The sequence below is a fragment of the Ctenocephalides felis genome, unplaced genomic scaffold, assembly GCF_003426905.1.
Source record: "Ctenocephalides felis isolate EL2017-DRISC unplaced genomic scaffold, ASM342690v1 CF-g0.4_SCAFFOLD_03571, whole genome shotgun sequence".
NCBI lineage: Eukaryota > Metazoa > Arthropoda > Insecta > Siphonaptera > Pulicidae > Ctenocephalides > Ctenocephalides felis.
This window is the reverse complement of record NW_020539725.1, coordinates 48,400,320-48,413,492: the sequence shown is the minus strand read 5'-3', so window position 1 is coordinate 48,413,492 and position 13,173 is coordinate 48,400,320. Positions and strand designations below refer to the sequence as shown.

At 32.1% G+C, this 13,173-nt stretch overlaps 1 protein-coding gene across 1 annotated transcript in view; it reads left to right on the top strand.

The window, feature by feature from the left end:
* LOC113386189 (papilin-like) overlaps nt 1–13,173 on the top strand; it is a 36,618-nt gene that overhangs the window by 13,709 nt on the left and 9,736 nt on the right. Inside the window, 23 exon segments of the mRNA XM_026623986.1 lie at nt 363–527; nt 591–807; nt 996–1,087; nt 1,156–1,215; nt 1,472–1,645; nt 1,793–2,017; nt 2,377–2,556; nt 3,663–3,839; nt 4,101–4,277; nt 4,729–4,908; nt 5,129–5,299; nt 5,415–5,685; nt 5,716–5,762; nt 6,281–6,480; nt 6,834–7,038; nt 7,265–7,483; nt 7,584–7,781; nt 8,087–8,220; nt 8,463–8,552; nt 10,542–10,689; nt 11,480–11,638; nt 11,776–11,889; nt 11,970–12,130. Of these exon segments, the coding sequence (XP_026479771.1) occupies nt 363–527; nt 591–807; nt 996–1,087; nt 1,156–1,215; nt 1,472–1,645; nt 1,793–2,017; nt 2,377–2,556; nt 3,663–3,839; nt 4,101–4,277; nt 4,729–4,908; nt 5,129–5,299; nt 5,415–5,685; nt 5,716–5,762; nt 6,281–6,480; nt 6,834–7,038; nt 7,265–7,483; nt 7,584–7,781; nt 8,087–8,220; nt 8,463–8,552; nt 10,542–10,689; nt 11,480–11,638; nt 11,776–11,889; nt 11,970–12,130 (3,764 nt within the window).

Below are 13,173 nucleotides of genomic sequence, written 5' to 3'. Positions count from 1 at the left end.
ATGGTCATCATAAAAATATATAAGTTTAAGTATTATCGCTAATAAATAAAACTATAGAAATTTTGTCTTAACTCAAGTTCCATGTACTTTCCGATACGTGTAAACAATCGACTTCATTAGTAAGAATTTAGAAAATTTAAACGAAATTTCGAAACGGCTTGTTATTCAAAACTTTATTAAATTTATATAAGTACATTTATTTACCTTTTATTATCATGTAAAATTCTGCAAAATCATAAAAGAAATTGTATCTTTTGAATAGATTTTTCATACCTTGTTGCGCTTGATAAAGAAAACACATTTTATCGCGGATTAAGATGTGCAATTGAAAGTTCCTGCAATAGCTATTTTAATTGTTTTAGAAAAATCGGATACAACGCCAAATATAATGTTAGACATAATAACTAAAAAATCAAGAAAATTGAAAAAATGTAAACCAAGGCCAAAGAAAAAGCCAAAATGTGTGACATCAAAATATGGTTGCTGTCCAGATAATAAAACTGCCGCAACAGGGCCATTTGATGAAGGTAATATATATATATTTTTTTCTAATGATATGAGAAATAGATTTCAAATAAATTTATGCGCAGGTTGTATTATTCCTAAGACATGCTTGGAAACCGAGTTTGGTTGTTGTCCAGATGGCATATCAACAGCCAAAAGTAAATCAAAGAAAGGATGCCCCAAAATTATATGTAAAGAGTCACTATATGGCTGTTGCCAAGATAATAAAACAGCTGCCCAAGGCAACGATCAGGAGGGCTGTCCCATACCCACTACCGCAGCTCCCGGTTGCAAAGAATCAGAGTAAGTCATCTAATAATTATAATATAATTAAATAATTATTTTTATTGTTTAATATATATATATATATATATATATATATATATATATATTTATATATAATTTATATAAGGATATAAGTTTTTCAGTGCTTTTCTTATTATAATTGCAGTTGTTTGTTTTAACATTTTTCTTGTTTGCTGCATTTACAGGTTTGGATGTTGCTCAGACGAAATATCTTTTGCCAAAGGTCCAAATATGGCCGGATGTACTTGCGAAGACTGCACAACAGAATCAACACCAGGTTATTATCTTATTATATAACTATATTTATATATAAACATTTTATATTAAAGTTGAATAAAATTTTAGTTCCTCAAGAGGATTGTCAAAACTCTGAATTCGGTTGCTGTGACGACAATGTTTCATTTGGTAAGCTATTATGTTTCTTTGATAAGATTATTTTAATTTTATGTTATTTTTTATTTTTTTTTGTAGATATTATTTAACTTAATAACAAGCTTGACTTATCTTTATAGGATGATTGTTCATGAGATATATTAATTTAAATTTTAAATTATCATGTTGAAAATTATCACATTAAAATTACACTTATCGATTTAGAGATTAGCTTTAAATTGAATAGAAATTTATATGGATACATATTTATTAACATATTCATTCCTAGCTACTGGACCACAAAAAGAAGGTTGTCTATCAAAATGCCAAAGATCTATATTTGGATGTTGCCGGGACGGTAAAACGCCTGCTCATGGTCCAAATGAAGAAGGTTGCTGTCTGGGAAGTCCTTATGGCTGTTGTCAAGACAACATTCAACCAGCCCGTGGTATCAATTATGAAGGTATGTGTGAATGTATGTATTGTATATGTGATTAAACAAAAAATTTGAATACTGTATGAAAACGAATGAGACAGAATTCATTATTTAGGGACAGAAAAAATGTCTTCAAGTTCATACAGAGATAATGAAATAAATTAATATTTCTAGGATGTGACTGCCAATATTCCCGTTATGGATGTTGTCATGATAATACGACGTCTGCTAGAGGACCTGACCAGGAGGGATGTGACTGTCATTATACAACATATGGTTGCTGCCCTGATGGAATAGCGCCTGCTCGAGGACCAGACTACTTTGGTTGTACCTGTTCCTCATACCAATTTGGTTGTTGCCCTGATGGTATTACAATAGCCAGAGGACCACACAAACAAGGTTGTAAAAGTAAAATGCGAATAATCAATTGCAACTAAAATTAAAGCTGGAGGCAACTTACTAAATAGTCTTAGCGTTTGATTTAAAATTACATCAACTATTAAGATCATGATTTAATAAATAGCTTTAATAACATAATTTATCGCGGTCAATATTTTCTAAAAATGTTTGCTAATAACACATTCAAAGTTTATGAGAATCTGTAGACCACTTTTGAGCATTACGATTTTGCATTGTTTATAATGCATAGCAGCAAGCTGTCCAGGCAATAGGAGTTTTATAATTATTTTTTAGTGAAATATTACAAATAAATAAAAGTATGAAAATATTATAAATAACCAACTATAATATTAAAATAGGGTGCGGATGTGCGGAAAGTAAATTTGGTTGTTGCACTGACGGAGTTAACCCTGCCACAGGACCGAACGGCGAGGGATGCGATTGTTCAAAGAGCGAACATGGATGCTGTCTCGATGGTACAACTGAAGCAGGTGGTGATAAATTTGAAGGTTGCACTGACAAACCTAAATATCCACAAGGTATTTGAATCTGTAAATTAATGTAGAGGATAATTATATACATATATGTACTTACAAAAACCTTTTTAACTTCCCGTAGGGTAAGTTATAGTAATCGCAAAAAAATCGAAAATGAAAATTTTTGCATTTCTCGACGTTTCAAAGGTTTCTGAATATTTTGGCATATCTTAGAAAAAATGGATGTATGTGTGTGTGTGTGTGTGTGTGCGTAGTATGTATGTGTGTGCGGATACAAATTTTCGTCGACGATTTCGGGAACACGGATGAAGCAATTTGAATAATTTAAAAAACATTCGATTCGTATTGATAAGGAGACGTGCTGATTAGTTTTTGGCGGAGGTAGGTCTAGCCGTTCCGAAGATATGGGGCAAAAAGTGACAAAAACGGTACCTCAGTTTTTAATAGAACGGAGCGTCCGATTTTAATAATTCAAAAAACATTTTACTTGTATTGACAAGATGAAGATTTGATCAAATTTTTATAAGGGCAGGGGTAGCGGTTTCGGAGATATAACGAAAAAAGTAAAAAAAATGCCATTTGGCGGTCAAAAATGATCATTAGACATATGCACATCAAATTATCAGATATTTTATAGAGATTTTAACAATAATTATAAATTTTGTTTACATTCCTATGGGTTCCGTACCAATGTTTACTTGTTAGACAGCGACGCGGCGCTTACGCGCTTTATATTTTGTCTCTATGCATTTAAAGCAGTACGATTGCTTTGAAAAAAAGTTCAGATCTTCCAACATATGTCAAATTAAAGAAAACATTTTTTTTTCAATTTTTTTTTTCAAAAAAAATCTTATTTTTTCGAAGTAATTTTTTTTTTTCAAAAATGTTAATTGTTTTTAAAAAAAATAATAATTTTTGGTACGGGAAGTTCCAGCAATTTGCCTTAAGGCACGATGCCCTAATTGCCTTAAGACAGAATTCCACTTACAGCTAGTTAGGGTTTATATGTTCGATAAAATAGCATAATCATTTTTTTTGTGTACATGCAATCCCAAAAAGAAAAAAAAATACTTTAATCAATTTACGAAGAAGTGAAATTTACAAAATATTTATATGTATATATTTAATTGAAATACTTTCTTTTCTAGAATACTGTGCACTGGATAAAGAAAGGGGAACATGTCGTAATTACACCGTTCGCTGGTTCTTTGATACCGCATACGGTGGGTGCAGTCGCTTCTGGTATGGAGGCTGTGATGGAAACAATAATAGATTCAATTCACAAGAAGAATGCAAAGATATATGCGTTGATGTCCAAGGCAAAGGTAAATATTGATTGCAATTAATTAATTTGATTTAATTAATTAACATGGTTCTAGGACTACTAATAATAGCTAAGTAACTACTACTAATAATTTCTCCGACATATTTTTGATTTCTACACATACTGTTTTTAATTTCGGTATCAAACGATTTAGAATAATTGGAATATTAAGAACCAGCGAACAACATTTGAGACGGATTTTCTGGCGTAATATTATTATATATTTTAGCATATTTTTATATTATATTTATTATAATTTCAGATCGTTGTCGGCTGCCAAAGATAACTGGTCCATGCGATGCATATTATCCAATGTGGTATTATGATAATGAAAGGAAGCAATGTGGACAGTTTATATATGGAGGATGCCTAGGAAACAATAATAAATTCGAAACGAGGGAAGAATGCGAAGGATTGTGTGTCAGTCACCAAACATTGGGTAAGAAGCAAAAGTACCTAATTTAAAACTGTTTGTATTATTAACCCACTTTGTAAGGGACAGGTGTTTTGGTACCCGAGTTTTATCTATTATTATGCACTTTATTTGGTTTTAACGAATAGGTCTATTCGCTATTTTGAACTATTTTTTGATGAATGAAAAGACAATTTTTTGGGACTATCTATACGAGCGCCCAGAACTGTTTACATATTTTCAGATTATTATAGCTTGTTGTAATCCTTTTGCTCTACCCTGCTCTTAGACGTCACCTAAATATGCATAATCCACATAAAATATTGAGGGCCAACTATCGATCTTATTTTCTGGGTTTTCTCATCATTTGATTTTTTTTTCACAAAGGTTTTAATTGTTTCACTAAACTGCTAAAGTAATATTAAATGGTTGCATGCTGCATATATTAAATTTTTATTAACCTGTTATTTGTTTGCAGATACATGCGAGCAGGAAATGGATGAGGGTCCTTGTAGAGGATCATTTGAGCGGTGGTATTACGATAAAAATTCAAAGAGTTGCCAAAGATTTCGATTTGGTGGGTGCAAAGGAAATAGCAACAATTTTATTAGTGAATCTGCATGTCAACAGAAATGTGCAACAAAAGAAGCCCTTCAAGGTATCAGAAAGAACATATGTATACTAATTAGAAATTTTAGTAATACCTACTCATTTTCTTTTTGATAAGTCATATATGATTTCCTTCTTTAGGAACCATTGAGAAAAAAGTCTTTTACTTCAAAAATTTAACAATGACAATTAATAATACCTGTCCAGAAAAACATATGGTTTTTATGTGTATGTATGTAAATATAAATACATATTTTTGTCGCCTTTAGCTTACTGTTACTTGCCAAGAGAACAAGGCACTTGTGAAGAACAAGAATCTCGTTGGTTTTATGACACCAATCAGAAGAGATGTGTACCATTCTACTATAGTGGTTGTGGCGCCAATGAGAACAATTTTGCTACACGCGATGATTGCGAACATTACTGTCCTTCTGTAAAGGGTATGTAAGGTTTTTTAGAATTCTGCACAAATCATATAATAGATCACAAACTTAAACAATGTGCCTGTTTTCTTTAGTATAATATGTTATGCTAAATTAAATGCATTAATTACAGCCCGCGATGTTTGCACATTACCAAGTCTTGTAGGAGAATGTCATAATTATACTCAACGTTGGTATTATGACACTCTAGCCAAACATTGCAGAGGTTTTTACTATGGAGGATGTGGTGGCAATGGAAATAATTTCTTAGACGAATTGTCATGTCTGCAAAGGTGTTCTGACAGGATGCCCGAAGAACCTCGCCATGTACCAGAACCAAGGGAGCCCGACGAAAATATCGACAGGCAACGTGAAAGGGAGGAAAGAGAAAGAGAAAGAGAAAGGGAAAGGGAAAGAGAAAGGGAAAGGGAAAGAGAAAGAGAAAGGGAAAGGGAAAATACTCGGCCAGTATATTCCAGAGGTAATTATAATAGTCTATTTTATTATATTTGTTACAAAAATCCATATTAAAACATTTATATAAGTACTTTCCTTTATTTTAATAAATACTTTTGCATAATTGCGATTGCAGAATGTATAATAATTTAAATTCCTCAAAAATACAGAAAGGATGTATTTTATTTTGTATGGGATTGCCAACTCGCACACAAAATTAGATAGTAATTAAGAAAATATACTCAGATTAAGTGCTACATTCCATGAGGCATATGCATACATCATTCTATTCTATCTTTATTAAAAATATTCTAGATTATTTACTTTTTTGTGCAATTATTATTCATCTAGTACTTAATATAGCCTAATCATAATCCTCCCATTTCCAATTTACATAATTCTTAATGATAAGAACAAGCTACAATGAAATGTACTAGCTGTCGACCACGGCATATAGCGGGATGTCTTGAATAAGACATTACAGTTGGAATTCATGTCCATTTGTTAATTATCATTTCATAACAATTAATTTTTTTTTTGTAGATTCATGTAATTTGCCTGCCGAGCAAGGTCCGTGCGATTCATATGTAGTGCAGTGGTATTATGACGCGAGATCTGGCACCTGCAACAAGTTCCACTACGGAGGATGTCAGGGAAACCAGAATCGTTTTAACACATTACGTGAATGCATGCATTACTGCCACAGGGGACCTGATCCAAATGCTATTCACTATGCAACAGTGGTATTTATTAATTATTTGATTATTTCAATTGTATCTAATAATAACTATAATTGAATATCAAATATGAGAGATTGCAAAAAAATAATCTCGAATTTTAAATATTTTATATTGTGAATATATAACCCACATAAAATAGATAAAGCAATGATATTTTACTAACAAAATATTATTATACTTATTAATATTAAATTACTGCTATTATTATTGTTTACTTTTATCTAACTATGTGCAAACTGGAATGCATACAGACATCTTTTACATTCGAAATAAAAATTGAATAGTACTTTTTATATATTGTATATTAATGTTTACTACCATTGGATTGGGTTTTACATTAATTTTCTGGGTGGTAGGCGCCACTGTCTCGAGACAACACATCAGCAGATGCCTGTTCATATCCTGTTTCCTCTGGACCATGTTCATTCCACATACCATCTTGGTATTTCAACAATGAAACACAGCGATGCGAAGCATTTGTCTATGGAGGGTGCGAGGGCAATCCAAACAGATTTGAAAGTGAAGAGCTCTGTGAAAGTCATTGTGTTAGACGACCTGAAGGTAACTGTTATTTCTTTTATTATATGTTATGTCACACACGCTGAAAATTTAACTTTATTGGTTTGAGAATAGTGATACAATGTACTAATTCTTTGGCTTCATAAAATATAATTTGAGGCGAATTTATTGTCTATTTGTTGAATATGTTTAACGATATTTCATTACTACGGTTTGACCTGTATTTTTAAGAAGATTTAATGATTGCTAATTTGTTTTTTTCATTTAGAGAATATTATTAACAATTGCATCAATGACGATCGATCGTGTGAAGAATTACGTTGTCCTTACGGAATTCATAAATCTGTGGATAAAAATAATTGTGTTCAATGCTCATGCTTTGATCCTTGTTCTGATATCCGCTGTCACGAAGGAAGTTCATGCGGAATAGACTTGCAACGAGATGAAGTTTCCGGTAGAACAGTTTTCATTGGAGAATGTCGGCTCGGTAAGTTTCGTTCCATAGGCTATGTCTTTATTAAAATAAAAATATTTTTATTTAGAATAAATGTAGAAGAATAAATCTATTTTAATAATTATTTCATTAGAAAACAAACCAGGATCTTGTCCAGTCAGTTTTGTTGCTGGACATGAGGAAGATAGATGTTCTCGAGAATGCCATACAGACGCTCAATGTCGGGGTCCAGCAAAATGCTGTCAAAATGGATGTAGTATCATATGTACTATGCCTAGTAAATTAAGCAATCTTACTGAATTATTAACTACAGTTGCACCTAACATTACTGGTATGTATAAATTCCACTCTTCTTATTAATAATTGCTGAATAATTATGCATTATATTTAAAAGAATTTTAATGACTTATTTTTGCAGACGTTTTAATACAGATAATGTTATATCTATCCAGACCCAACTTTATTTCTAATTCATAACAATTTACAATTTGAATTTTTCAAAAATTCAAGTAACTTTGTGGCATTCAAGAGTTCTAATTTCCTAATGAATTCTTTGGTTCTCGAGTCTAAAATGATCAAATTAGAATGGTAATATTGAATATTGATTATTTAGTTACTGTTTTATTTATTTATTAGATAATACACCACCACGATTGTTTGTGCCTTCCACCCGAGTTGACGCTGAACAGGGTAGTGTTGCTGAACTGCATTGTAGTGTAATTTCTGGAAAACCAACTCCAACTGTGTCATGGTTGAAGAAAAATAAAGTTGTAAGAATCTTATATATATATATTATATATATATATGTATATATATACATATATATTGACAAAGATACACCTTTATTATGCTTTTATTTTGGCTTGTTATTCTAATGTATGCTAGTTTACATTTAATTTAGTCAAGACGAAAATTGAGTCGATCAGTGTTCAATTCAGACTTTGCTTATATGAAAATTGAACTCAATGTTGTAGTGAAACAAAAGAATTTCAACTTTGTATCTTCATTCTAGGTGGATGGAACAAAAGATAATTATCGATTGCTACCAGATAATACTTTGCAAATAGTTTCAGTGAGCGAAAAAGATAGTGGCCAATATACTGTAGTGCTGATAACGGCGTTGGACATCCAGTCTCTGAAAATATAGAATTACGGATATTAGGTATAATATTTGTCATTGGTAATTTAATGTCATCAAAATTAAAGTAAAAGTAATTCATTTGATTAACATTAATATTTGAATGGTTGTGAAGATTGCATGTTTTTTTTTGTATCATAATATAGATCCAGTAAAAACTACAGTAGGTAAATGTAACAAGTTTTTGCATGTTGTATTGGTTTTGAGAATATTAATTTAGTTTAATATTGATTTGGAAATTTGTGAATAGAGTAGTATATATGAGAAAAACAATACGAGCATCAAGGATTGAAATATGAATAATTTGGTAATAATAAGTAAAGCTTAAGACAAATAAGAGTATGAATTATTGTATTTGTGTACATCGTATTACTCATATGGAATCTATCAATAGTACAGAATTGTAGCGATGCGTGATATGTAGTAGAAGAGCCAGTGAACTATTTGACTAACCTGTTTTCACAAAGCCAGAAATTTTTTTAATGATATTTTATTATCGGCCCATTAAGAAAGTACCATTCTGGCAGTCATTCCGTGGTTGCGTCATCATCCCTTCAATTTGTGAAAATGTGAAAAAAATTTTTTTTATAACTTGCTCGCACAAGGCTCAAATTTTGAGGGTGTCTTCTTTTAACTGTTCAGAAAGCATATGTAAAAAGCCAGCCCATTCTGGCGGTTGCAAGGGTCTGCCAGACGAGTACATAATAGTTACGACGCGCAAGGGTGTGGGCGCATTGCCATACATAATTGACTAATACCCATGTATTTGAATAATTTATACGCCATTTTGAAGGTCATTTTGAAAACATCCGTTATACCAAACTTCAACTTTGTATCTCACCTTATGGCCGAGATATCATTGAAAATATGCCAAAGTGGCCCCTTTTTCAAACTCAATTTTTGGCGTAACCATAAAAGATATCGAAAAAAAAATTATGGTTTATTAGCGTTGTCCGGGTTGTACTGGTTCTGGTTTCTTCAATTTTTCAATGTGTTCCACAAATTTTATTTAACCATATTGCAGTACTAAAAGAGAAAACAATAAGCTTTTAAATAACGCTAATAATAAAGTAATTAACAAAACGCACTATCCGAAAACATGAATTGAAAAAATATTTATCCTTTTTAGCTAATAATAAAGGATTATTTAGCATATATATATACATTATGTGGTTTAAGCCAATATGAGTAATCACGTAATTTTTTTTTCGATATCTTTTATTGTTACGCCAAAAATGGAGTTGAAAAAGGGGCCACTTTGGCATATTTTCAATGATATCTCGGCCATAAGGTGAGATACAAAGTTGAAGTTTGGTATAACGGATGTTTTCAAAATGACCTTCAAAATGGCGTATAAATTATTCAAATACAAGGGTATTAGTCAATTATGTATGGCAATGCGCCCACACCCTTGCGCGTCGTGACTATTATGTACTCGTCTGGCAGACCCTTGCAACCGCCAGAATGGGCTGGATTTTTACATATGCTTTCTGAACAGTTAAAAGAAGACACCCTCAAAATTTGAGCCTTGCGCGAACAAGTTATAATTTTTTTTTTTTTTACATTTTCACAAATTGAAGGGATGATGACGCAACCGCGGAATGACTGCCAGAATGGTAGTTTCTTAATGGGCCGATAATAAAATATCATTAAAAAAAATTCTGGCTTTGTGAAAACAGGTTAGTCAAATAGTTCACTGGCTCTTAGACTAATGGTTCCGTTGCTTACACGATATTTGTGATATGATAATGTATGATAATTTGATGTTACATTACGTAGAGCCCACGCCTCACGCATCGGGCATAGTGGGCGACGATAACGCCACGGCCTTGGCCACTCTCGGTTCGCCGCTGACGTTGCGTTGCCTTTATTACGGATGGCCGACGCCTCATGTTAGTTGGTGGCGCGGCAAGACTGTCCTACCGACATCGGGCACTATTTATGAAGAAACAGGACGGGTCATCCGAATTGCAAGAGTCACCATCCAGCAGTTGGGCATTCTATACTTGCCAAACGTATAATTTCCTAGGAAAACCATCATCTTGGTCTATAGCGGTTATGACATTAGGACCAGTGCCAGGACCAGTAAGTGATGAATACAGTAAATTTATAGTTGACGATAGTAACCTATGATGGACAGAGATCAAGGCCACTTACAATGATTCTTCTTCATATGTTGACACTCGAGGATATATTAGTTTTATTTATGTTATAGAGTATTATCTTATAAAAGTTAAAATATTTTTAGGTTTACTGCATGCATATGTTTTAATTAAAAGTAATACAATGCACGACTTGCACGCTTTGCGTCGAGTATGTATTTTTTTCGTGGTTTGTATCTTATGTTGTTGATTTGTTAACTTACACCAGAATAATTCAAGTGCTATTATTTAAATTACATTTATATATATATATATATATATATATATATATATATATATACATGTATGTATTTATAACGTAATGTAGGAAATTTATAGCGTATATCAAGTTTTTAATTTGTATTACACCAATTTGCACTTGGGTCAAATTTAAATTTATATGTTAAATTATATAATTTAAGCCATATTCTTAATATAGTACCAATGATTTTGATTTGTTGTCGATTGTTTTATCATCAGTTTAATTAATAAACAAAACAAGAAACAAACGTCCAAGCTAAAAATGAAAGTAATAATTTATCAATTAAACTAACAGTTTCATGCAACATTTTTTAAATTTCCTTAGAAAAGTTTATGGTACTGCTAATTTTGCAATAATTTTTCACGAAATTACTTCTCTTGAATGAGAAACGATCCTATATTATGACATCATGCGTCTTGAACAAAATCGCCCTAATTACAGTCCCTGTTCAAGAGCATTTTTTTATTCAATTTATCTTTTTTTGACAGAATCATTAAACGTACGATTATTTGGGCCTGATTCAAATGTAAATTCACATGATGATTTTCAATTACGTTGTGATGTAACTGGTTCACCAACGCCTGTAATCACTTGGTATAAAGATGGCAAGCCAATTCAGATGGAAAACACAGGACACGTTTTATATGGTAAGAATTTATCTGTAACAGAAATAATGTAAATAAATATATGAAATTACTTTTGTGAAAAATGCAATTAAAATAGATTATTAGTTCAGCCTGAAATGATATTATACAATTATTAATAATTTATCATTTTGTGACAGATGAGTATAGTTTAAAAGTAGTAAATGCAACAACAAACGACTCCGGAACTTATCAATGTGTAGCCCAAAATCAATACTCAACTGCCCAGGATCAAGTAGATGTCACTGTTGCAGGTATTTTGACTGCATTTATGATACATTATTACAAAAGAAATAATATACGATGAAACTTATTCAATATTTATCTTTCTTAGGAATATATGTTCACCCGCAATGTCTTGATAGCCCGGCATTTGCAAGATGCCCATTGATATTGAGAGCTGGCTATTGTACTCACAAATATTATAGCAAATTTTGTTGTCGATCTTGTACTCTCGCTGGTCAATTACCACCAAATGCCCTACATGCCAGAACAGTTTGAATAAATGATAATATTGGTTTCAATTAATATTAAATAATGCTCCCATTCAAAAACATATTTAATTGATTCATAATTAAAATCATCTGTTGTTTTGGTTGTACATGAAAATAAACTTATGTTTAATTAATTAGTTGTTACTTATTTCAAATACCACAAGTATTTCGAAAGTTTTCAATACTAGAAAAAATTAATTGATATCTTTACGTTTCAAAGCCCTGTGAACATTTTGGCTTACCATAGAGAGAATAGATATGTGTGTTTGTGTGTATATATATGCAGGGCGGTCTGGGATCCTCAGCGCCCCGCAAAATTTGTTCTTCAAAAAACATTCGATTCCTATTGATAGGGAGATGAGCTGATTAGTTTTTGGCAAAGGCAGGTCCAGAAGTTACGGAGATAAAGAGCAAAGAGTGCAGAAAATAGAAATCGAGTTTTTGAGAGAACGGAGCATCCGATTTGATAATTGTAATAAGTACCGTTGATAATAATCTTTAATAAGTACCGTTTCAAATAAATCAGCTCGCAATTTTTCATCAATAACGCCCAATAATTAATTTCGTAGGTTTGCGTTTAGGGTTTCGATTTCACGCTGAATATTCAGCGTGAAATCGAAAAAAAAATATCTAGTGTTCATGCTTTGTGTGTCTCCGTATCCATAGTTAAGTTAGATTGTTTATTATAAACAATTTAAAAAAGTTATAAAAAAAAAATATTATAAATTTCTTTTCCGAATCTCGTTTTGGCGCCCCCTAAGGCGTGCGCCCGCATTTTTTGCATGCAAGGCAGGACCGGGCCTGTATACATGTATGTGCGGATACAATTTTTAGTCGACGATTTCAAGAGCACGGTTCAACTAATTTGCGTAATTCAAAAAACATTCGATGTTTATTGATGGGGCGACATGCTGATTATCTAGTAAGTATCTTAGTTAGTTTATTATACCTACAGTGGTGACGCCACAATGGATATTTACATGTGTCGATAATAATATAGTCGCCATCTCGGGTTTGCAATAGGTCAACCGAATTATTCCGTTC